At 32.4% G+C, this 22970-nt stretch overlaps 2 protein-coding genes and 1 long non-coding RNA gene across 4 annotated transcripts; 2 read left to right on the top strand and 1 right to left on the bottom strand.

Moving 5' to 3' along the window:
• On the top strand, positions 1034-4805 carry LOC108661848. 2 transcript variants are annotated; one of them, XR_001927724.1, is made up of 3 exons: positions 1034-1069; positions 1750-1830; positions 4209-4805. It is a non-coding gene; the product is annotated as an uncharacterized LOC108661848 (long non-coding RNA). The 2 variants fall into 2 exon arrangements; XR_001927723.1 differs by lacking the exon at positions 4209-4805 and adding an exon at positions 2081-2376.
• On the top strand, positions 11318-12750 carry LOC18613215 (histone H1). Its single transcript, XM_007050332.2, has 2 exons — positions 11318-11662; positions 11773-12750. The coding sequence occupies exons 1-2, from the start codon at positions 11480-11482 to the stop codon at positions 12442-12444; spliced, it is 855 nt and encodes a 284-aa protein (XP_007050394.2). The 5' UTR covers positions 11318-11479; the 3' UTR covers positions 12445-12750.
• On the bottom strand, positions 16918-22133 carry LOC18613213. Its single transcript, XM_018115819.1, has 9 exons — positions 22095-22133; positions 21789-21971; positions 21474-21697; positions 21243-21304; positions 20517-20738; positions 19900-20026; positions 18501-18823; positions 18229-18373; positions 16918-17454 (listed from the first exon to the last, which is right to left on the bottom strand). The coding sequence occupies exons 1-9, from the start codon at positions 22102-22104 to the stop codon at positions 17212-17214; spliced, it is 1539 nt and encodes a 512-aa protein (XP_017971308.1). The 5' UTR covers positions 22105-22133; the 3' UTR covers positions 16918-17211.

The raw sequence follows: 22970 nt of genomic DNA, 5'->3' as shown, positions 1-22970 counted from the left end.
TATCTTTCTTAAGCATTTTTTGCTTATTTTCCATGGTTAAATCACATGATTTCATGATGGGTATCGTGCTGGCCGAACACTTAGAGAGAGATTTTGATGGTTGTTTTGGTTAGATTTCAATGAATTTTAGTGTTTTTAGTTGATTGGTGATGTGTAGCATGAAAATCAAGCAAGAAAAATTCATGTTCTCCCATCACCCATCATTGGTCGAATTCTCCATGTAGAATATTGATGATGATTTTGATTTTATTTCAAGTGATTTGGTTAGGAATTAGTGATTTATGGTGTGAGAATCAAGTAGGAAAAATTATAGTGTTGATGCACCCACTGTCAAGCTTGGTTCTACAATATGTTTATTATGTCATTCTTACGTAAGAATGCATGTTTGCTTACTTGAGTACCTCAAAAATTGTAAAAGGACGGCAATGTACCAAATGGTACAATTAAGTTGAATTAAGCCTCGAACTAGTCCAAATAGAGATTTTAAGATGAAATTGAGAGTTTTAAAACCCCAGAATAACTTAAAATGGTGATTCGGAGTTCGAGGATCGATTTAGAGTCAAATTGAAATTTTCATGACCTAGGGGCAAAATCATCATTTTGCCACCCAAGGTTAAAAATTGGAATGTTTGAAGAAGTTTTTGATCAAGATTGACTATTTAAAACATAATTTGAGTTTGAGAAGCGAAAAATTTTAATTTCGGCATTTTTTTGAGCATAGGGGTAAAATAGTCATTTTGCCGCTCAAGGGCAAAATTATAATTTTTCACCACCCAACACTTGTCCAGCACATGGATTTTACCCAATATTATTATGGATAATTGAGGAAATTTAAGTGGTGGAGAGAGATTGCTTAATGGCTTAGTATGACACATGGACTAATGGAATGGTGACATGTGTCAAAATCTCATCCATTCATTATTTTCCTTATAAATTAGCACAAAATCAGCCCATTTCTCTTCATTATGGCCGGCCAAAGCAAGAACAAAGGAAGAAAAGAAGAACACAAACCCTAGGTGGAAAAATTCAAGGGAAAAGTGTGAAAATTCAAGTAATCAAGCAATCAAAGGTAAAATTTCTTGATTTTGACTTGTGATCTACCTTTTCCATGCATTATTTTGCATTTTCCATGGTTGAATCACATGATTTCATGATAGGTATCTTGCTGGCTAAACACTTAGAGAGAGGTTTTGATGCTTGATTTGGTTAGATTTTAAGATATTTTAGTGTTTTTAGTTAGTTAGTGATGTGTAGCATGAAAAGCCAACAAGAAAAATTCATTTTCTCCCATAACCCATCATTGGCCAAATTCTCCATGTGGAATATTGAGGATGATTTTGATTTTATTTCAAGTGATTTGGTTAAGAATTAGTGATTTATGGTGTGAGAATCAAGTAGAAAAAATTATAATGTTGATGCACCCACCATGGCCGAATTTTCCAAGAGAAAATGTGAGGATGATTTTGCCATATTTCAAGTTATTTAATTTGTGTTTGATGATTTGGAGTATTGGGAGAAAAATGAAATTATTTGGAGTTGAATTGGACGTATTGGCCAATTAATAGAGTGATAGATCGAATTAGGTCAATACCGTTTTATCTAGGTACACAATTGAATTTATGTAGAACATCGTGTTTAGACGATAATCCGAACAATTTGCATCCCATTTCATACATTAGTATAAAGCCTGAATTGGTTTTATAACAATTTAGCACATGTAGTAAATGGCTTATTGTGTATTATGTCTAGGTGGTGAGCATTCTGGCAAAAGTAAAGAGATAATACCTGAGGATCAATAATAGAAGTACTTGGAATTCGACTCCCGAAATAGTGAGTAACCTTACATCGTCTTAATTATCTAAAGTATGTTTTATTCGATAGGAGAGCTCAGCTCAGCTCAGCATCCAAATAAAACATTTATTCCCAATTATTTGATTATGAATTAAATGCTCAATTTGTGGTCAAAATTTTGTGTTTTTGTCAATTTAGGGTCAAATGTTTCAATTGTAACAATTAAGGGTTAAATGTTTTATGTTATTTACAATTAAAGATTAAGGTGAAAGGTGTTTACCGCGTGTAGGACATGTGCATGCTCTGCTCTCAATAGAAGACGACGTGTAATATACCTGGCATCTGATCAATTTGAAAATTAAAGGGAGATGAAACATCTTGTCGTGTAAAATACGAAAAGATAGTTTTGTCAAAAAGTTTTTTCTATCAAGTCAAAACTGTTCAAATTATAGCATGGCGTGTAACAACTTTTTCATCATGACATGTAACAACTAAATTTTTCAACATGCATGTAACAAGTAAATCTTCAATATGGCATGTAGCAACTACATTTTTCAACATGATATGTAACAACTAAATTTTCAACATAGCGTGTAACAACTACATTTTTAACATGACGTGTAACAATTAAATTTTCAACTTAGCATGTAACAACTATATTTTCAACATGGCGTGTAACAATTATTTCCAACATAACATTTAACAGCTAAATTTTAGAACATGGCACGTAACACTACATTTCTCAATATGACATTAATAATATTTTTTCCACAAAAAGTAACAATAACATTTTCCATCATGCCGTGTAAAAAATATTTAGAAAATATTTTTGAGCTGTCATGTCATTAGTTCACGTGATTTTCTGTCGCGTGTGATACACGCTCTATCCACCTATCAACTTAGTCCTTAATTATAAGAAATAGAAAACGTTTAGCTATTAATTGTTACAATTAAAATTAAAAAAGTGTCCAAATGTTTAGCCCAAATTTGAGCATTTAACGTTTGATTATGTGACTTGACTATGCATTTAACATGATCATAAAATTTTAATTATGGAGGTCAATTTTTAAATTCATAAATTTTAAACATTGAATTATGTTGTTAGTTCACGTACTCTGTCAAAGTCATTGTTTTAATTATTATACAATAATTTATAAAAATTGAGATTTTTTATTTACAAAAATTGATAATATTATTCTAATCCTTAATTGTATTAAAATTCTTCTGTTAGTTCATTGACATGATATTTGTTTGAGCTGACTTGGCCTTTTCTTATTGACTTTAAATTTGATGACATGAAATTTTACAAATAACATTTCTCACATGGTGTTGATTTAGCCTTGAGCAACCAATGTCATGGCATTTTGACCATTTGAAAAAAAAATAAAAAAAAATGGATAATGATTTAGTTAACAACAAGGTGCTTAAATTCAATGTAAACCAAATTACAAAGGTTTTATGCATAGATTGGGAGCACAAATGCACTTAGCAGTTGCATCACCACGTCATACGACACAAAACAGGGGAGAAGACAGACTACTATACTCACAAAATGCTCAAAATGGTAGCATATACAAATAAATGTCTAAACTCACATTAGAACTACCCTAGAAATACCCATATTGCAGCTGCCATAACAAATACAACACCCACAAAAAGTGTCGACAGCAGTACCGGGGCGAAGGGTCATATTTTTATCTGGGGTCATAATTTTTGAAAATTTTTAGTTATTATATATAATGTTTTTAATATTCTTAGACAGTAGTATATTTATGGAAGCTATGACTTTCTCAAAAATTTTGAAATATTTAATTTATTATATATATTTTTAATACTTTTTAAAATAATTTTTTATTTAATAATTAATATAAATAATAAAATGACCTCACAAACCTTAATCAACTTTACATTAATTCTTAAGTATATTCACACCTCTTTTTCCCCCTCTGTCTTTTTCTCTTTCTCTTCTCTTTTGTTCTTTTATTTTACTTGACTCTATCCTATACTATCAAAACACATTTCATTCTTTAAAAAAGATTTATGAGCTTGTAAGTTTGAACAAGAACACTCACTACTATTGCGTGAAATTAAGAGAATGTAAAGTTTTCTTTTATCTTTTTCTATTTATTTATATTATTTAACTATTTATATATTTAACTATTATTTAAAATTCTGTATATCATATTTAATTATTTATATTTTATGTATTATATTTTATGAATCTAGAAAATATTGTCGAGTATAACCTTTTTTATAAATCTTTGTTGTTTTTATTCTTTTTAATTTATATTTTATATAAAATTATTATTTATTATGAATCTTTTGAATGTTATTTAAGTGCAATATATTTTATAACTTTTATTCTTCTTCGTTTTTAATCTTTCAACAAAAGTTAATTAGCTCTGTCTTTGCAACAGTAGGTTTCAAACACCTAGCACAATTATAGAGGATACTAAAAGAATTTTACAGAAACAATCTGCCTAGAGCACACAAGATCCCGGAAGGCAACAACTTACCTTGACTTTCGAGAGGAGCCATGAGCCTGCAGCCCATCCGCCAAAAAAGATAATAATTGCTTTATCAACAAAACAAGCGAAGAAAAGAGAGCTAAGTAGATAAGAAACATTCACGAATTGCAGACTCAAGTGGGATTTAATTTCCTGATCAGGAAATGAGGGACAACCAGATGAGATAAGGTCTAAAATTTTCTAAAGCAACTACAACTACGGTTTAACATTTAAAGAAAGCAACCAAACAAATATAGAGAAATCGAAGGAAATGACGGAAAACGCATATGAGAAAATGAGCTTAAATTCTGAAACCAAGATGGCTTTGTTTTTTCCCTTAAAGGAGACAACGGAGAGAAATTTGGACAGGTGAGACTTAGGCGAAAGAAAATAAGAAGAGAATTGATGGAATATTTGCTTCATGGAATGAAATACAAAGAGAAAAAAATAATATTTTGTGAGAATAGAATATGTAGTTTCAATGAAATAGAATATGATAAGAATTACTATTATGATTTATTTTAATGTTTGATCAGTAAAAATAATTTTGAAATAGTAAAATAATAACTGATAAAATATAAAAATATCATTTATTATGATATATGATTTCTAATTTAAAATATTTATTTTTAATAATTTAATAAAAATATTAATAAATTTTTATTAAAACTTTAATATGATTATTTATTTTCATTTATTTTATAGTTTAAAATATTAATAATTTATAATTCATTTAAAGTATTAATATTTTACAATTAAAACATTAATAAGATTATTTCAATTTATTTTTTATTCTTTATTTTTAAAATATTAAAATATTCAAAATTTATAATTAAAACTTTAACTTTAAAATATTAATTTTTAATAATTTATAATTAAAATTCTAATTTAATTTTTAAATTTAAAATATTAACTTTTTATAATTTATAATTAAAACTTTAACATTTTTTATTTTAAATTCATTTTAGTTTTTTTTTCTTTTCTTCTCAGTTAGTTGACGACTAAAGATGTGGTTGATGAAATGGAGCGTCGATCTAGCACTCATGTGGTCGGATATGATTGTTAGAGCACTAGATCGGTGTTTCCTACAAATAGTTCTGGTTGTGGAAATCAGATATGATAGCGGAGATTTGGCCCGAGAATGCAAAATTTTGCACTTTCTTAGTCAAATACGATGGTGGACACAAGATCCGACACTTCCTTAGTTGGATCTGATCATAAAGCACCAAATTGATGCTTCTTGCGACCAAATTCAACCATGGAAGCACCAGTGCTATTGTCTTTTTGTGTTACCTTTTAGTGGTGGAGGAAATTTAAAGAAAAAGTGAGAGAGGTAGATTGGTAGAGAGAGAAAGAAAATGTGAAAAATGAAGAAACTGGACCTTATATAGGATAGTACTTTTCAATTTTGTTTAAGGGTATTGTTGTCCAATAATATTTTTAATCCATTTCAATGAATGACCATTTCGTGAAGCAAACAACTTCTTAAAAAAGATCAAGAATAGGAGAAATTGGCTATTCCATTCCCCTCAGCCAAACATGCACTTAAAGAAGGGATCCCCAAAAGAATATGTCCACTTTGAAAACTGAGTGGTGATAGGGAGAAAGGTTGAGCTCAACAAGTGACGAAGATGGTGCTAATTTGTTTTTAACCAATAAGAAAATGAAGCTATTTGGTTCTAATTTTCTATCTCTTATTATGTTTTTTTTGTTAAATTATTTTTTAAATTTTTTCAAATTACCCAAAATGCTATGTCGTTGTCATGTCATCGTCTAGTCAAGCCATGTCAACACTATTATTGTATCAGTCCCATAACACCATTCATCAAATTCAATATCATATCAGTAAAAGAAATATCAAGTTAGTTAATCAAATGCTACGTCAGCATAAATAATGAAAAAATTTTAACACCATCAAGGATTGGATTAACATTTTCAATTTTAAAAAATATAAAGATTTGAATTTTACAAATTATTGGAGAGAGACTAAATCCACCATTTTAATAAAATACAAAGATTAATTGCATAATTTGATCAATTTTTAAACTTTCCTTCATTACAAATTATTTAAATATTTGTATATATAATAATAAAGATATGATTTGATTTAAATATAATTAGTAATTAGAGCCTATGGTTTGTTTTTTTTTTAGTTTAAAAACTATTATGAAGCTCTTATTAAAAATAATAACTTTTAGGATAAAATACCCTCACCACCTTAAGTTTTGACCGTAATTCCACGTAAGTCCATTAGTATTAAAAATAAACAGCTTATCCCAAAAGAATATCTTTCGCTAGAGATATAAGTTCAACCTTTAATTTTTATTTTATTTTGATAACATGGTAATATTTTTGGATAAATTTATCCTTCATTAATTTTAAAATTACTGTTATATAAATAATAATTTTTCATTTTTAAATTTTTTTTCTTAAATTCAAAAAAAATCTCATCCAGATCTGGTTAGGCAACGTCATATCTAGGCAGATGAATGACACTTTCCTGGGGAGCACTGATTTGGTACTTCCTTGGGGAGTTGATCTAATCAGATTTGGCATTGCACGACCAGATTTGGCATCGGCGACATGAGAAAGGAAAATAATTGAAAAAAATAGTATTTTGAACATTTCACATTTAGGTATTAACGTCGTTTACATGTTTAAAGTGGAATGTCAATTTTGAAAGCTAATGGATCCATGTGGAATTATAGTCAAAACTTTGAAAGGTCTGGGTATTTTATCTTAACTTTTAAAATTAAGCCAAAACTATTTTATAAATGTACTTTTATAAACTCTTTTTTATAAATAAGCTATTTGGCAAAACAACTTCTATTAACTCTAATATTTGTTAAAATTACCATAAAAGGTATTTAATAAATAAATTTCTATTAATCATGAATTCCTTTGTTTGCAATGGAAAATAGTTTAACTTTATTTTTTTATATATTTAAAACAAAATTTTAGAAATATAGAAAGCATTTTTATATAACATAAAGTTTATAATTAATAGTAAATCATGAAAAAGGGTTTCACAAATAATTTATAAGTAACACATAATTCATAAATAACTTATAAATCAATAATTTCTACTTTCCACCAATTGAGAGGGAGGGGTATTTTTTGAGAGGGTAATGTTGGGATTATCTTTAATAGATAAGGATAATTTTGGAACAAAAAGAAAAAATCTCCTAAAAAGCTACTGTATTTTTAAAAAAATAGAAAAGAAATGAGTTTTTTTTTTAAGCTCTTTTTTTTTTAGATTTTGTTCTTTAAAGAAAAAGATGTTTTTTTTAAGAACTTCTTAAAATCTTATTTGGGCCGACTTCTACTTTTAAAAGGTAGATAAGTTGAAAAAAAAATCAGGTCAAATAGTCACTAAGTATAAATAGGTTAAGAAAGTATATTCCTAGCTAAAAAAGTATCCAATTCTCGTTTTAATAGATTGAATTGGTAGTTCAAACTCAGTATTCTAAATTTTAGGCATAATATCTCTAAGTGTTCCTAAACTATTTAGAAAAATTTAAATAGGCATCTACACATTTATTGTGTTCAATTAAGCTTTTGTATTTTTATTTTGAGCTAAATAAGCTATTATATTTTATTTTGAGTCTAATAAGCCTTTATCACTGATTTTTAATTTAGTTAAAATATCACTTATCATTTAATATCACTTAGTATTAATATGGCGCTGACGTGATACGTTGATATGTGATAATGGATAATAACGCGACTTGTTTGATATTGTATAATGACATGGTTATATTACATTTTTACCTTTCACATCAACGTCAAATCAATACCATGTGGATATAAATAACAATGGGCATTTTGATTAATGACAATCAATTATTAGTTATAAAGCCTTATTTAATCCAAAATAAAAATATATGTGATTGATTGAATGTAATAAAAAAATAAGAGCTTATTTTACTTTTATTGAATAGTTTAGAGAATTTTTTTAGTATTATGTCAAAATTATAATAATTTTATTAATAAGTGTGTTATGTTAAAAATGGTATAAATAATTTGGCACGGGCCTTTTACCAGGTTAACATATATAAAGTTGATTTTATAGAATTTTGTGGGCCTTAACAACGATGTATGATTGTTGTTTTTGTTTAATTATTCATTTAATAAAAGGTAAATTATCATAACTTACACTTTTCAAAAAAAAAATATTATCATAACTTACATTATATATTGATGGGTTAGGGATATAGTCGTAGCAAGAGCCTTAAAATTGAATCTACCCTAGATTAAGGGATTTTTTTACCCATCTATAAATTAACAAAATTTTTGTGTAATATTTTAAAAAGTTCTTAAATTATATAAGAAAATTCAAATGCTCGAAAAAGCTTTTAAATTATTTTAAAAAATTTAAATAAATCTTTATTTTTATTACATTCAATCAAGTTTCTATATTTTTATTTTGAGTTAAATAAGTCTTTATGAATAACAATTGACTAATTGTAATTAGTCAAAACACAACTTGTTATTTTATGCTATATGGCACTGATGCGACGTTGATTTGGATGGTGAAAAATATTTCATGATTATGTTATCATGTCATATTAACATGATACATCATCATTAATTATAACATGTCAACATGTCATGTTAGTGTTATGTGACCTAAAATGATAAGTAGCATTTTGATTAGACCAACCATTAGTCATAAGGGCTTATTCAGTTTAAAATAAATATATAAGAGCTTATTTGGCTCAAAATGTAAGTATAGGGGCTTGATTGAACATAATAAAAGAATAAGAGTTTATTTGGATATTCTTAAATAATTTAGAATTTTTTAGGTATTATGTTAAAATTAAAATAAGTTTTTATTCTTTTATTACGTTTAATCAAACCCATATACTTTTATTATGGATAAAATAAACCTTCATAATTAATGGTTGACTAGCTGTTATTAATCAAAATATCACTTATCATTTTATACCCATATGATGATGACATGATGTTGACGTGAATGATGAAAAATGCCACGTGGCCATGTGATTATGCCATATCAGTATATTACGTCACCATCTATTATAACATGTCAACATACCATGTCAGCAGCACAAAGTATAAAAAGATAAGTGATATTTTGACCAACAACATTAGTCTTTTCAATTTTAAGTATTATGCCTAAAATTTTTATAATATCTTATCTTAATTTTAAGTGATAAGTAATTATATAACATTTTATTGTTAGATATGGACAAGTCTAAAAGTTAAACAATATGGAGAATTCAAATATGAAGCATTACCAATTTAATAACTTGTGAGTTAAACTTAAAGGTGTCTATAATATTTATATTTGAATGCATAAATATTCACTTTGAGTTTTCAGTAACTCTTTGATTGGTAAGATAAGAAAGATTATGATTGAATTATCTACAAATATAAATAACAATATCACTCAAAAATTTTATCGAAAATGCTATGCTTGAAACATCAAACAAGCCATGGAAGATGTTTGGTTACCATATTCTTAAACACTAAACATATTGGAATGCAATTCTTAACTAAATGACTGTTTTCAATTCTCCAAAGTTATTACTCATTATACAAAAAAAGGTTCAATATTGAAGAACTGATCATTATAGCAAGTAATTGGATGGTAACTATTGCTATACAAGTATTCGGTTTGGTGACATTTCTGATTGCATGCTAATGATAAGTATAAAATTAAACTTTTCTTATACATATTGCCATGAGGCCGACACTTTTCCATGTGTTTACAATAACAAATTGCACATATTTTTAGTTGACGTCTTGGATTTAAGTTTTCTGTGTTTTCTATTTCTTGCATAGTAGTGAAAAGAAAAAGTTATCAATTCATACTCTATGTCTATTGTGATAACATCCAAATAACAGTTTAATTATAAAAAATGTAGGTTTTGCATTAACATGATTAACATACTTATTACATTGTTGTTGCATATATACTTGTATCCCAGGTTTTAGAGAGCACACAAAAGGATTCAGAGTGACAAGAAAACTTGCTGGGAGAAATGTTATGCATAATGAACCCTTCTTTGGTCAATTTGATGAGCATCATGATACCATGGTACATTGAAAGAAAGAAGAATACAACATGTCAACAATACATCATTCAAACATGCATTTTAGCTTCATAAATTTGTTGTATCTATGTTGATAGTCATAGAATTAGATGATATGGTAGACATTAAATTTAGTAAGATGAAGGCTTCAATGTAAGAAATATGATGTCATACTACATAAGTGACTATACATGCTAAGCAAATGTTCACACACAAAGTTTAGGATGTTGCATTGAGTAATGAATATGCAATTTTAATTGATTCACATCTTATGTTCATGATTAACAAATTTAATGTTTAGGCAGAGTGTAAGAAAGCAATTTTTTTTTTCTTTCAATCTAATTTGTTATGAATTAGATAACATGTGTGTTATAACACATATGAAACATCAATAGGACATGTTCAACTTGAGCAACATTTCAAGCGATAATTTTCCATCCAAATCTTAACGGATTTCTACGATTCTTGAAGCATTTGCTTGCTTTGTTAATCTGCTATCGAATAAGATGCAAAAATTTGGGATTCATCCCGAGCATTCTCCTAAAATCCTCCCAAACCACAATAACATCATGGTAAGCCCTAGTTTTGACCAATGTAGCTTCAAAATCAAATTACTCCCAAACTAAATGCCTAAAAAATACGTAAAAATATTCATTAGAAAGCTTATATAATAACCTAGAGAATAAGAAAAGCTTCATAAATTTTCATCAAGTATCACTCAAGTTATGCTCAAATCAATCGAGACCAAAAGCACACCTAAACCGCCCAAAACATCAATTCTTCCCCAATCCTCCCCATCCATTCCCTTCCCAACCCTCATATCTTCAACCGTAGATAGCGCCTTATCCAACGGCCCACATTTAAACTTACGAAAGACAGCGATCCGCGTGCTAGTCGTCTCCACCAATCAAATTTCATCTTATGGATACCGTCTCTCTCAGACTTGACTATTTAAAGCCCTTCATCCCCGTCACCTTCCTCACACAACGATATTACCAGTACAGCTCAACCTCGAGATCAGATCCAAATCTCTCTTCCTTCATCTTATCTTCGATATCCCAATTTCCTCCGAAGCCTAACCCTAGACCAGATTCCCCAAAGTCTCCTTCTCTCTCGCTCAAAATGGCCACCGAGGAACCAACGGTCGCGGTTGACTCTGCACCTGAAGCGGCAGAAGACAAGCCGGCCGAGAACAAATCCGGTGGGAAATCCGGCAAAACAAAGAAAAGCAAAGAATCCAAAGCCAAGAAAGCTGCAGCTCCTAAGAAACCGCGAGCTCCTCCTTCTCATCCTCCTTACGAAGAGGTATTCCATAATTCAAAAATTTGAAACGTTTTTTCTTCGTTTGTTTTGGTTTTCTTACTTTTGCAGTTCAGGATCTGATTACGTGTTAATATCTGATTGCTTTGTTACAGATGATCAAAGATGCAGTTGTTACTTTGAAAGAAAAGACAGGTTCGAGTCAGTACGCTATTACTAAATTCATTGAAGAGAAACAAAAGCATCTTCCTGGAACGTTTAAGAAGCTTTTGCTTTTCCATTTGAAGAAGCTCGTGGCTGCCGGGAAGTTGGTTAAGGTTAAGAATTCGTTTAAACTTCCATCGGCTAGGTCTTCGAAGCTGTCTACGGCTGTTTCTGCTCCGGCAAAGAAGAAGCCGGCTGCTACTAAGTCAAAGCCTAAACCTGCTTCAAAGGCAAAGGAAGGGAAGAGTACAAAAGCGGCTTCCAAAGCTCCGGCCAAGACGAAAGCTGCTTCTAAGGCAAAAACTAAAGCGGCGGCTATACCAAAGGCGCCTCGTAAGTCTAAGTCTAGTACAACAAAGACAAAGGCGGTGTCTACTTTGAAGCCGAAGGCTACTGCAGCTGCGAAGTCAAAGGCTGTAGCCAAGCCCAAGCCCAAGCCCAAGCCTAAGGAGAAGCCGGTTAAGGCTGCAAGGACGTCAACGAGGACGTCTCCGGGGAAGAAGGCGGCTGCCCCTAAGCCAGCCCCGAAGAAAGCTCCTGCGCGAGCGCCGGCGAAGAGCGTAAAGCCGAAGACTGTCAAGTCACCAGCGAAGAAAGGCACGTCGAAGAGGGGGAAGAAATGAGAGAAAAGGAGAGAAAGGAGAGGCTAGTTGATGTAGGGGTAGTTTTGTAAATTTGAGTGAAGCTTAGTGGGTGTATTTGGGTCCATGGATACCCATGAAAATATGACATCGGATCTTAATCTCTGTTCTTTCTGTTTAATTTTCTAAAAACTGTTCGAGTCTTTTATAATTTTTTAGTTTTTTTTTCTTTTTTGTCGACGTTGATTTTCTAATTTCGTCAGGGGTTGGTAAAACAGGTTTTAGATGTAATTTTCAGTTGAATGGATTATGAGATGAATTTAGAGCTCTGATAGTTTTATCTTGTTATTCTGCATTCTACATCTCTGCTCATTTTCTTTATCACCTCTTCACCCATTCTCAAGTAAGTGGATTACAAGTTCAGAAATTAGGGTTTTGATTTTTGGGGAAATCTTAAGGAGGTTGCGTGGAAAGGAAAGATTGAAGGTTTCAACGTCTCCGCAGAAACATTGATTCAAAACAAGGGAAATGAAGGTACTTGCTGCTGGAAGTAGCTAATTTTTTAAAATTCATGCCTGTTTGATTCAACCTGGGGGATTTGCTTCTACATTTTAAGCAATTTCACATCTGCATTTGTTTGGAATGAATTACTACATCTTTATTTCTGCCATGTTGGTTTCCAACTTAATTAATTTACCTAATTTGGTGGACAGTTGTACACATTGAATTAAGCTTAGAGTCTGCTTTAGACTTGAATGCTTATTAACGCGGTTGGTTCTCGATTACATGCGATATTTTTTCATTTTGTGAGCTGAATTTGAGCAACATGCTTCTGTCTTTTCATTTCTTTTATGCTCTTCATGGAGTGAAAACTAGTTAATTGTGCCTTTTCCTTTTGATACATCCAATTGAAAGAGAAGGGATCCGGCAAAACCGCAAAAGGAATGCACATATAGGGGGGGAAGTACAGACATGCCTTATAATTTCCAATAAAAAATATAAAATTGAATGGTATTGGCTCAAAAGAGAAAATAAAAAAAAAATCCTCCTGGTTTCATTGTATTTACAGAGCCAAAAATAAAAGTGAGCAGTTGTAGTGATTCTTGTAATTTTAAATATGAATTATGCCGGCTGTCATAAAAATTAGAGAGTGATCCTAGCTAGATATGGCAATCACAATCTGGATGACCCTTTTTTCCTTCAAGTTTATGGGTAGGGTGATGCCTAAAAGCTCCTCTTTTCTAAAATCAGGTCGTATGTAGATAAACACTTGATAATGTTATTTTCATATTTTATGTCAGTGAGTGACAGATTTGGTTTTAAATAAGAAAAACATTGGACTGCTGCCCATGTTTGCTGAGAGTGGTCTGCTTTACACAATGATGCAATGCGCTCTAGTATCATCATATTCTTCTGTGGTTGCAGTGTGGGAACATTGAAGTTTTTGGAATGTTGGTCGCTCTGATGAAAATTTGTAAAGTGTTTGGTAATTTCAGAAACGAACATGGATAAATGTTTCATTGTCATTAATCTAAATATGAAGTTGATTTTGGAAGAGTTTTTTTATCTTGGCAAACAGTTAATTACATGCTAAAACTTGTTCCCTGTCCAACAACATCCTCCCCAACTGCCACTGTTTGACTGTTGAGGTGTCTATTTAAACTTTCACCAGGAAATTAAATTTTGGGAGGAGTAAGCAGGGCAGAACTTTTCAAAAATGATCAACTGAAACTTTCCTTTACATGGATGTATTTATTGACATTTAAAAGATTTTACTAAATTTTAGCAACTATTCTTTTGATTTTCTCCCTCTCATAACATTGCCTAAAAGGCTTAAATATTTTGTTTTTGTTATCTGTCATATGCTGATGATAGAGTTATGGATGTGCTGCTGGCCATAGTCATTTTGTTATGTTTCTTGTTGATATTCTGAGATATTACTATTTTAGTAACTTCAAAATTTCCAACTTCGTTGCAGTTGTTCAGTCTGCCTTTATACTCACAAAAGCGTCAATTTGGAAACTAGCACTTGTTTCATTGTTTGTGATATCATTATAAGAAATGCATATAATATTTACTGTTCTATGTTTATTGATCCTGATTAAGGGAGGAGGGAGTTTATTCAATTGTCTTATAAGGATTAAGAAATGTCTAAGTAACAACCGATTGTGATCTAAGCAGTCATGGCTGGCTAATGCGGTGATTGTAGGTAATTCTTGGAGAACAGTATTATGTATGGCTTTGCTTCTGATATACGAGACTGATGGTTAATGGTGATTTGTGGTAACAGTTTGAAACCTATTGGGATTAGATATACAGATTTTTCAAGGGCTTTATCTGCACATGGTATGTTGATATTGTAGTTAGTAAAATATGCTGTACTCGTGAAGTTGCTTTGAATGTTCATTGTGTTACTTTAAGTTTCACTAGTTGCTTCTGATTGGTGCTTGTGCAGCTACAGCTAATGTACGCTTGTGGGATGCTCTTCAAGCCATTCCTACAAGAATCTCAAACATTTCTAGTTCCTCAACTTTCTTGCTTTTAACACCATTTAAAGTGCTGTCCATTTTGCCAAAGTTACTGGTAAGGTGAATTTTCTCATCTTTCCCTTCAATGTCAATCTTCACTGTTGTTACATGTTTTGTGGTTAGTGAGTTTAAACATGACAAGCTTGGGACAGGAATTGCTTTAAAGTAATGTAGCAAAAACAACCACACAGAGAAGAAGTAAGGATCACATTTTCCTATTTCTTTCTTTTTTTGTGCATCTACTGGTCCAAAGTTATAAATATTTATTACTGCTAATTCTGTTATTATTACAAATGGAAGCAGCGGTTCCTACTTCTGAAGAAAGTTTCATATACTTATTTAGAATGCTTTCCTTAAAGCTCTTCAGTAAGTGGTAATATTATTATTTTCCCCAGTATTTTTTTGGGCTAATAGATAATTAAACCGCACTTGAATGTTCACTTGTGCAGAAATAATAGGAAACCGAGTAACTTCTCAATCACAATTCTCACTGCACTACCCTTTCATAGTTTTTTTAAGTCTTTTTTGGTAACAAAGGAAGCAAAGCTGTTACGAACCAAGGGCAAGTTCCACCAACTGAATCATTCACAAGTAAACTCTTGGTTTAGCTTATAATATGTATGATTTCGGAAAGAATGGTGGATCAAAGGGGTGAGAGATAGTTAAGATGCTGTTCCAACGTGTTAAAACAATCCTTTGATTTAAAAAATTGGAATAATGATCCAATTGCAATCATGTTGGAAAGAAATAAGAAGTCATATTCTTTCCTTGGATCATTAAGGCTGTGTTTGGTTGATACTTTTGCATTTGCATTTTGCTATCTATCTTTTGTTTTCTGTTCATTTTCCTTTTTTTTTTCTTTTTTCTTTCTATTAAGTTTTTGCAAAAAAAAGTAAAATGCAAATAAGAGAAGCATCAACCAAACAGAGTCTAAGTAATTCATTTTCTCTAGCGGCTAATATATTTTGCTCAAGTCACTGATTGGAAGGAGGAAAGTTGTTGTTGACACAAGTGATTCGATTACAAGAATACATGTGGTAGTACAACTGACTAGGGTCATTTCTGTCACAATAATTTGAGCCTATTGAGTAAGCTAGTACCCATTAAACAACTTAATATAAAAAAGGGTGCTGATATCACGGATCTTATTAGTGCATATATTTTGACAGCTATAGTTATTTTCTTCAGGGGTCTAATTTAATTTTCCTCTGTCTTAGCTGTCACAGAGTAAACCTAAAAAACTTAGTGGATTTAACCCTGATCAGTGAATTGTTACTTTATTAGTCTAGATCAGAGCAATTTTCACGCAGGAGGGGATTTCTTTTACTCTATCCGGAGATATGAGCTTAACTTCCCAATGAAAATGAGCTAAATATGCTTCTTTCATTGTATTGCAGTAGGAAATTATACATCTGGTATCATAGAGGAAGGTTTTATGGTTCTGAAATTTTTGGGTTCAATACCTGTTTCCAACAGTGAAGGTTATGTCTTGAAAGAGATGGATTTCAAACATGTCATGAGGAGAAATAGTTGCTGCAATGATTTAGCATATATGAATTGAAGCTTAATAGAAAATGTTAAAAAACATACTATAGATCTTGTAGTCAAAAGATAATAGAAGATCCTTCCTAGACTTTTAGATAATTGATAAAACTTTTTTTTGTCTCTTTGATAATGCTACGTGTGTATAAATGGCACACTTGAATGCTTGAAAGAGAAGTGCAATCCAGTTAATTCCCAGCTTTGAAATAATAATTATAAAAAAGGTCATAAAAGAACCTGCATCTTTTGGTAATTATTATATTTATTCTGTTTGTTTCTTGCTTGAACTTGAAAGCTAGATCTGTAGTCTTCCTTTGGTTGCTGTTATGCACTGTTTGTGTGGATGCATGTGTAATCTAAGAAAATCTTTAAATTTGATTGTAATAGAACCATGCTCAGTCTGCATTAATTGAATTGATAGGTAAGAACATTTTAGCTGTGCTTAAGATTCAGCTGTGATTGCTTTCTTTTTAATTCCCTTTCGGAGTTACAATGTGATAAGTTCTGCACCTATACTAGCAAATTATTTGAAACACCTATCACAATTAATGGAAATATTCTGTTTTTCAGTTTCACAATCTGAACTGAGCTTATCTAGTAAAGACAATTTTACAAATGAGCGTCATGATCTTAATTCAACCTTGGTAAGCATTCTTCTCATAAATATAGCAAAAGGTTTGAGACACCTCCTTCAGCTTTCAACTTTTTGTCTGTCGATGTTCACAAGCTCGAAAGTCCATTACAGCTGTGCCATTCTTTCCACTTTCTGGATGGAATACTTCAGCTCCTGTTGAATATTTAATCTAGAAGGTGATAATACAATGTCTTTCCAAATTGAACCAGCTTCACAAGCAGGGTTGGGGTGCTTGTAAAGTTCGTATATGGACTCTGCTTTCTCATTCAGCCTGCCAACCTTCTTTAAACAGTGAATTTCATCTGGATCAACCAGCAAAGTCTTGTCTCTGTCTTTCCATCCTATCAACTTCACAGCCATTGCTATGTCAATATAACAAGTATTTGATTTCAAGGAGTATTTTGCTAGCAATTAAAGTTCCTGCATAATTTATTTGTTTATTCCTGGATGCTGCGGCAGCTATCTCTGTTTACGAGGCTATTTCTTCTTCCCCCTTTACATTTTAGTTTTAGGACTGTAATGGAGTAAACTAGGTTCAGCTGGAATTTACCTTTCTTGAGGTTCAGTTTTAACCCAACTTAGTTGTTTTGGACTTGTGAGGGTCCAAAACCACTATCTCCACTATATACGATCAGACACTTATAAGAGTTCCATCCCGAACAAGAAAATGCGAGTTTGCATTCCTAGAAGAAATCCTATTTGTAGATTACTACTTTAAAACAGTGAGATGACTGTTCTAGATTGCATACTACGATGGTTTGTCCAATCATATTAGCAGAGAGTTAAGCCTGCTTGTGGTATTCCTGAAAGCTTGAGTTGGGTTCAAGGGTTTAACAGAATTGCCAATTCTCCTCACCTAATTTAAAGCCAGCCACCGAACCTTCTGTATTGAAATGTCTGATGATGTGCAAAATAGCAGCGCTTGCTGAACTTATGCCAAGCTGAGTGATTCAAGATGGGTCAACTCTAATATAATCACGCTCTGTTCTGTACGTACTGACCTTAGGTTCCAGATTTAAACTTCTTAAGGGAGCTATGATGTTCCTTTCAGCTCTATGTCAACTGATAAAGTGCCCAAAGAAACGAGAAATTAAGAACGAAGATGAGGGATAGTGAATTCACCTTAGGTGGACCTTCCAAAGCATTGGTGCAATATAGCCTGGCATTGTCAACCAGTTGGCAGTATGTTGGAAATGCATTTGCAAATCTCTTGTGGGATGTCAATTGTGACTTCACCCTTACTGCTCGTCTACACATTATAGCTCTCCTGAAAATATTGTAGTCCTTGATAAAATCAATATCTTAGGGTAAAAAGGAAAAGACTTCTTACCAACTAGTTGAATAATGAAAAAAGAAAGACAACCAACCGTATTATTTTTCCATGTGTGCCATACCTTATGCCTCTAATAACCGCTAAATAGGCTTCACAGACAACCCCAACTAGCTCTATTCTGTATGGCTTCCTCATTTTCCCTCCTTCTTGCACTTGATCTTCTTCTTCGATTTGTTCCCAGTAGTTCTCAGTTACAGTGCCATCAGGTCCTTCCTTGTAACCAGCACCCATACGATATCGGCGGCGATGGACACATCTGGCCATAGTTATTGTCTGCACAACAAATGGTATCCAGGAGAGTGTTCCATCCATGATCACATCCCGCCCTTCATTGAGTGCTGTCACTAGAAGGGATGATGCTGCATCTGTAGATGATTGGTGCACCTGTTTGGAGTAATTATTATTGGTCATAAATTCTGATAAATCATTATAAGAGTTCTATAAAAACCAAGTTCCAGTTTGGTGATCAAACTGTTACGGAATTATACATATACCTGTATGAAGTAATTTTTGTTGCTTTGAACACTTAAGGTGTGTTGTTCTTTTGGGTTGTCATATTACTATGAGTCTATGATGACTTAGTGGAGATAAGAAAATGAGAGATTTATAACCGTAGAATGTTAGAGATACTTATTCAGGAATGGACCAGCTATTAAATGCAAAGTGATGTGGAAGGAAAACTCTTGTAGGACCACAAGTGGCAGTGGTAGGATATTACAGGTTATGGTTTCTGGGATGACGGTCATTGGTTACATATTGATGGAAGAAACTTTGTCCCCAGAGTAGCTCACAAAGCAATTACATGGGACCCTTGCAATATGGGAGGCAGGAAAATTACCTGTATCAGATGCCATTCAGGTATGCAGTTGTTGAGAATGTTGACATTTAATATTTTCTATGTTTATATTGCAGCCCAACCATGTGTCATCAGGCTTCATGGACTTTATGTTTTAGTTTTGAGTCTAGTTAATTACTAAACTGTATGCTCATAAAACAGAAAAGCAAAGGAAGTTGATCTTATGAGATGTTTGATCTCAAAATTTAGGCCTAAATTGCAGCCAGCTTGTGTGATAGGATGCAACTCTTAGGATCCAAGTGGGAAGAGTGAAATGGAGAAAATTGAAGTCTTGTGTGATTGCAAAGCTTCCCTTAAAACTTAAAATCAATATAACCCATCCTGCACAGTGGGAGGAAACTTAGTTTGTTGCTATTGTATTGTGAAACCAGTTTCACTCATTAAGTCTATGTCATTGAATTTTTTTCTAATACGTGATTCTTTATAGGTCAAAGTGTCCTTAAATAGATCCATTCCCCTAACCATCATGCTGCTTTATGAGACAACAAGGTCAACAGACCTGAAATGATATCATATGAATGATAGAATTTCAGTTTGCTAAAGAAAGGAACAGGGGTGAACTACAACATTGGAAAGAAGAGGGGGCTGAGTGCGCAATTCTTACTAATTCAGCTGTATGGACCATGTCCACATGACCTGTGGAGCTGAGGGCTCTGTAGATGACGTCTGATTCTTTGAATGCATCTGCCTCAATCACAACTGCATTCCCTGCTGCTCCTGCCCAGAATGGTCTGCTTATATTTTATCCAAAAAACTTGACATTAGTTCTAGTAATTGCTCATATTTACTGCTACTTGGAAAGCAAATTATAAAGAACAACTACCTGACAGAAATATGGTCTATCCATACAATGGTTACTTGTAGCAGGAACAAAAAGAAGAGAATATTGGTTTGTGTATAACCTGATCTTCTACATTCTGTTATAGACATTTTATCTTTTCCAGTACTTAAATACTCTTTGGTATTCAACATAGAATGTTTAAAAGCTCTCTAAGCATCTGGCCAAAAAAAGCCTCTTTAAATCAAAGAGTGCTTTAGCTTAAGTTTAAATATTTATTGGATGCAAAAATTGCTGTGTGTGGGAGTGCTTGTATATCTTATTTCTTTTTCTTACCCTTTTGCATTTAAATCCCTTCCATCTCTTGAAACGTTAAAAACTATAATATTATTCAGTTGGTCTCAGTCTTTCTATTTTTTTTTTTGGGGGGGTACAGGGCTTACTCTTTGAGAATGTCCTTAAGCACGGTGCTCTTCCCAGCTCCCATCCCACCTCCCATGAGTAGCAGCACTGGACTTCTATCACTGTGAGCCACTGGAGCCATCACCTCTGTACACTGAGAGTCATCGGTTGATGTGAGGCCCATTGCTTTCATTTCTTCCACCAATGTGGTGAAAACTCTAGCCACCTTCAGATTTTTTGTCACCCTCTCGAATCTCTGTTCCCTGTATTAGAAAAGCAAGAATATATTTTTTCTTAAAAAAGAAAGAAAGAAAGAAAGTTTCTAGTATAGAAATTAGTACTTGTGGCAATGAAAACAATGGTAAGAGACTATATCGTGGCTAGTTAAAGATTTTAATTAGAGTTTCTTGCAGTAAACAGCTATAGCTAAAGTGTGCTGTTCCCTGTACCCGGAAAAGAAACACATGCAGTTCCTTACTATAGTTGAACTAGAAATTGTGAAGCTGGTGTGAACATGCATAAGGGTTCTTTTAGATCAAAATTATCAAGGCAGAAGGCCCCATTTTATTTTCTCATTCAGGCAGCCTTGTTCAAGATAAAAAATTAATAAAGTAGAGAGTTGAGATTTGTTCCAATTATATTTTGCAATTCTCTTTGTTGGATGCATATTCAAGGTTGTCTACCTCATTATAATATTTCGGTATCGTTATTATGATCTGGCAATAACAATGAACAGAACAAATTTTAGTAATGTAACACTGCCCAACCTAGTTGCTGCCATGACAATCTGCTTGAGCTTTTTCTTGGGCTCAACATCAGAACTTAAAACCTGAAATAATGCGGTAGAAAACAATTAATTTACTATGTATATACACACACACACACACACACATATATTCCCATCAGAATACAGAAAAAAAAGAAGAAGAAGAATGAATTCATTCTTCATCAATCATCAAAATTCTAACATTTCCAAGATGTATATAGATCTTGATTACCTGACTAATCACAAGATCTGCATGGCTCCAGTGGAATGCAAAATAACTAAGAATGCATCTCTCAAATTCCTCCACAAGCTTAACAAAGAGCGAATCCACATCCGGCTCATTGGAAAAGAATGTATATATATCATCTTCACAACCCTCGGATTTCCTGATGTATTCTGAAGCCAACTTGCAAAGCAAAGGGCATTCTCTTCTATCTTTAAATCCCATCTGCCTAGCTGAAATAGGAAGATATGAAAGAAAATGAGACAGTGACTTGAAAGATGTAAATGGATGAGGAGAAGACATGGGATCATATATATTATTTACCTACGTAGTGAGGAAACCTTTCTAGCTTTTCAATGCGGCCGTGGCCTTTGTCCCTTGATCTTAGGCGTGGGATGATCTTTTGATCCCTTAGCTTCCTAAGATGATACCGCACCGCTGCTGCAATGATGAAGCCAATCGAAGAGGCAACCATGATCTGTGTGAAAGTGGGTTTGCTGTTATGATCTGAAGAAAATGGAAAGGTGTGGAATGAAAGTTCACATAGATGCGTTACGTAAAGCAATAATATGGCCAAGGAAAGGATCGTAATTAGCAGGAGGCTGACAGGTTTTGTTGTTAGAAGCTTACCTCTCTGCATGTCTTAGAATTCCAGAAACGAGAATTTTCTTCTTGGTCTGATAACCCCAATACGAGAAACAGATTTGCCATTATCCCTGACCTTGAAGCTGCATGTTAATCGTTTTATCTGTTTGGAGGCAGTGGTAAAAGTCGACAGGTGGTATCATGGATCTTCATTGAGATCGAACAATGACAGATGTAACAAGATGATTTCTTGTATTCTCAACTTTGTGCTATTTATGGTACGTAGCTAGATCCATAAGCTTCAATATAACTTCGGGGATGTTATTAGATATATATATATATAAACACACCGGGTCACGGAGGATATAGGTTGATAACATGTCCAACGCAAAGGTGGATCCACATGCAGTTGCATGCATGCTTGTATGGTATAATTGCAAAATAGGAATTCATTGATTGATTGTGGAGTGCTTTCTTTGATGTTTGTGCAATACAATTAATTAGATGGAATCTTTTTTAGCGAAGATATGGGTACAAGGTGGTTATGCTAGCAAGGGGAATCGGATTTTCGTTATTTTTGCTTGAAAGGAAAAAATATGTACGTATATGGTTGAATTTTTTTTTGAAATGCAAACCATTAATTTGAAAAGGTAAACTTGATTAAGCTTGTAATTAACTTCTTGATTAATCTTGAATTGATTGCTTTAAATACTTTATTTTTTTCTTTATTGTCGACTAAATTAAAGATTAAGTAACAATAATTCGATATTGAAATATAGACAAAAATGAAGTTTAAGTTTTATATTGTTATAAATGAAAAAAATTAATTTCTTTTCTTATGATAATATTGTAAATTGAATCTTTAGATCCATGAGTGAATATTAGAACACCAAATCCATCAATTATTTATTGCGTACCTGT

The sequence above is a fragment of the Theobroma cacao genome, chromosome 1 (genome assembly GCF_000208745.1).
Source record: "Theobroma cacao cultivar B97-61/B2 chromosome 1, Criollo_cocoa_genome_V2, whole genome shotgun sequence".
Taxonomy (NCBI): Eukaryota; Viridiplantae; Streptophyta; class Magnoliopsida; order Malvales; family Malvaceae; genus Theobroma; species Theobroma cacao.
Note: the sequence above shows the minus strand (reverse complement) of the source record. Positions and strands in the feature narration are given on the sequence as shown.

Coding starts and splice junctions, on each gene's coding strand:
- LOC18613215 (XM_007050332.2), top strand. CDS start 11,480: ATGGCCACCGAGGAACCAACGGTCGCGGTTGACTCTGCACCTGAAGCG. Junction 11,663..11,772: donor CTCATCCTCCTTACGAAGAG/GTATTCCATAAT, acceptor GCTTTGTTACAG/ATGATCAAAGATGCAGTTGT.
- LOC18613213 (XM_018115819.1), bottom strand. Junction 20,739..21,242: donor ATTGTCATGGCAGCAACTAG/GTTGGGCAGTGT, acceptor TTTCTAATACAG/GGAACAGAGATTCGAGAGGG. Junction 20,027..20,516: donor CTTAAGGACATTCTCAAAGA/GTAAGCCCTGTA, acceptor AAATATAAGCAG/ACCATTCTGGGCAGGAGCAG.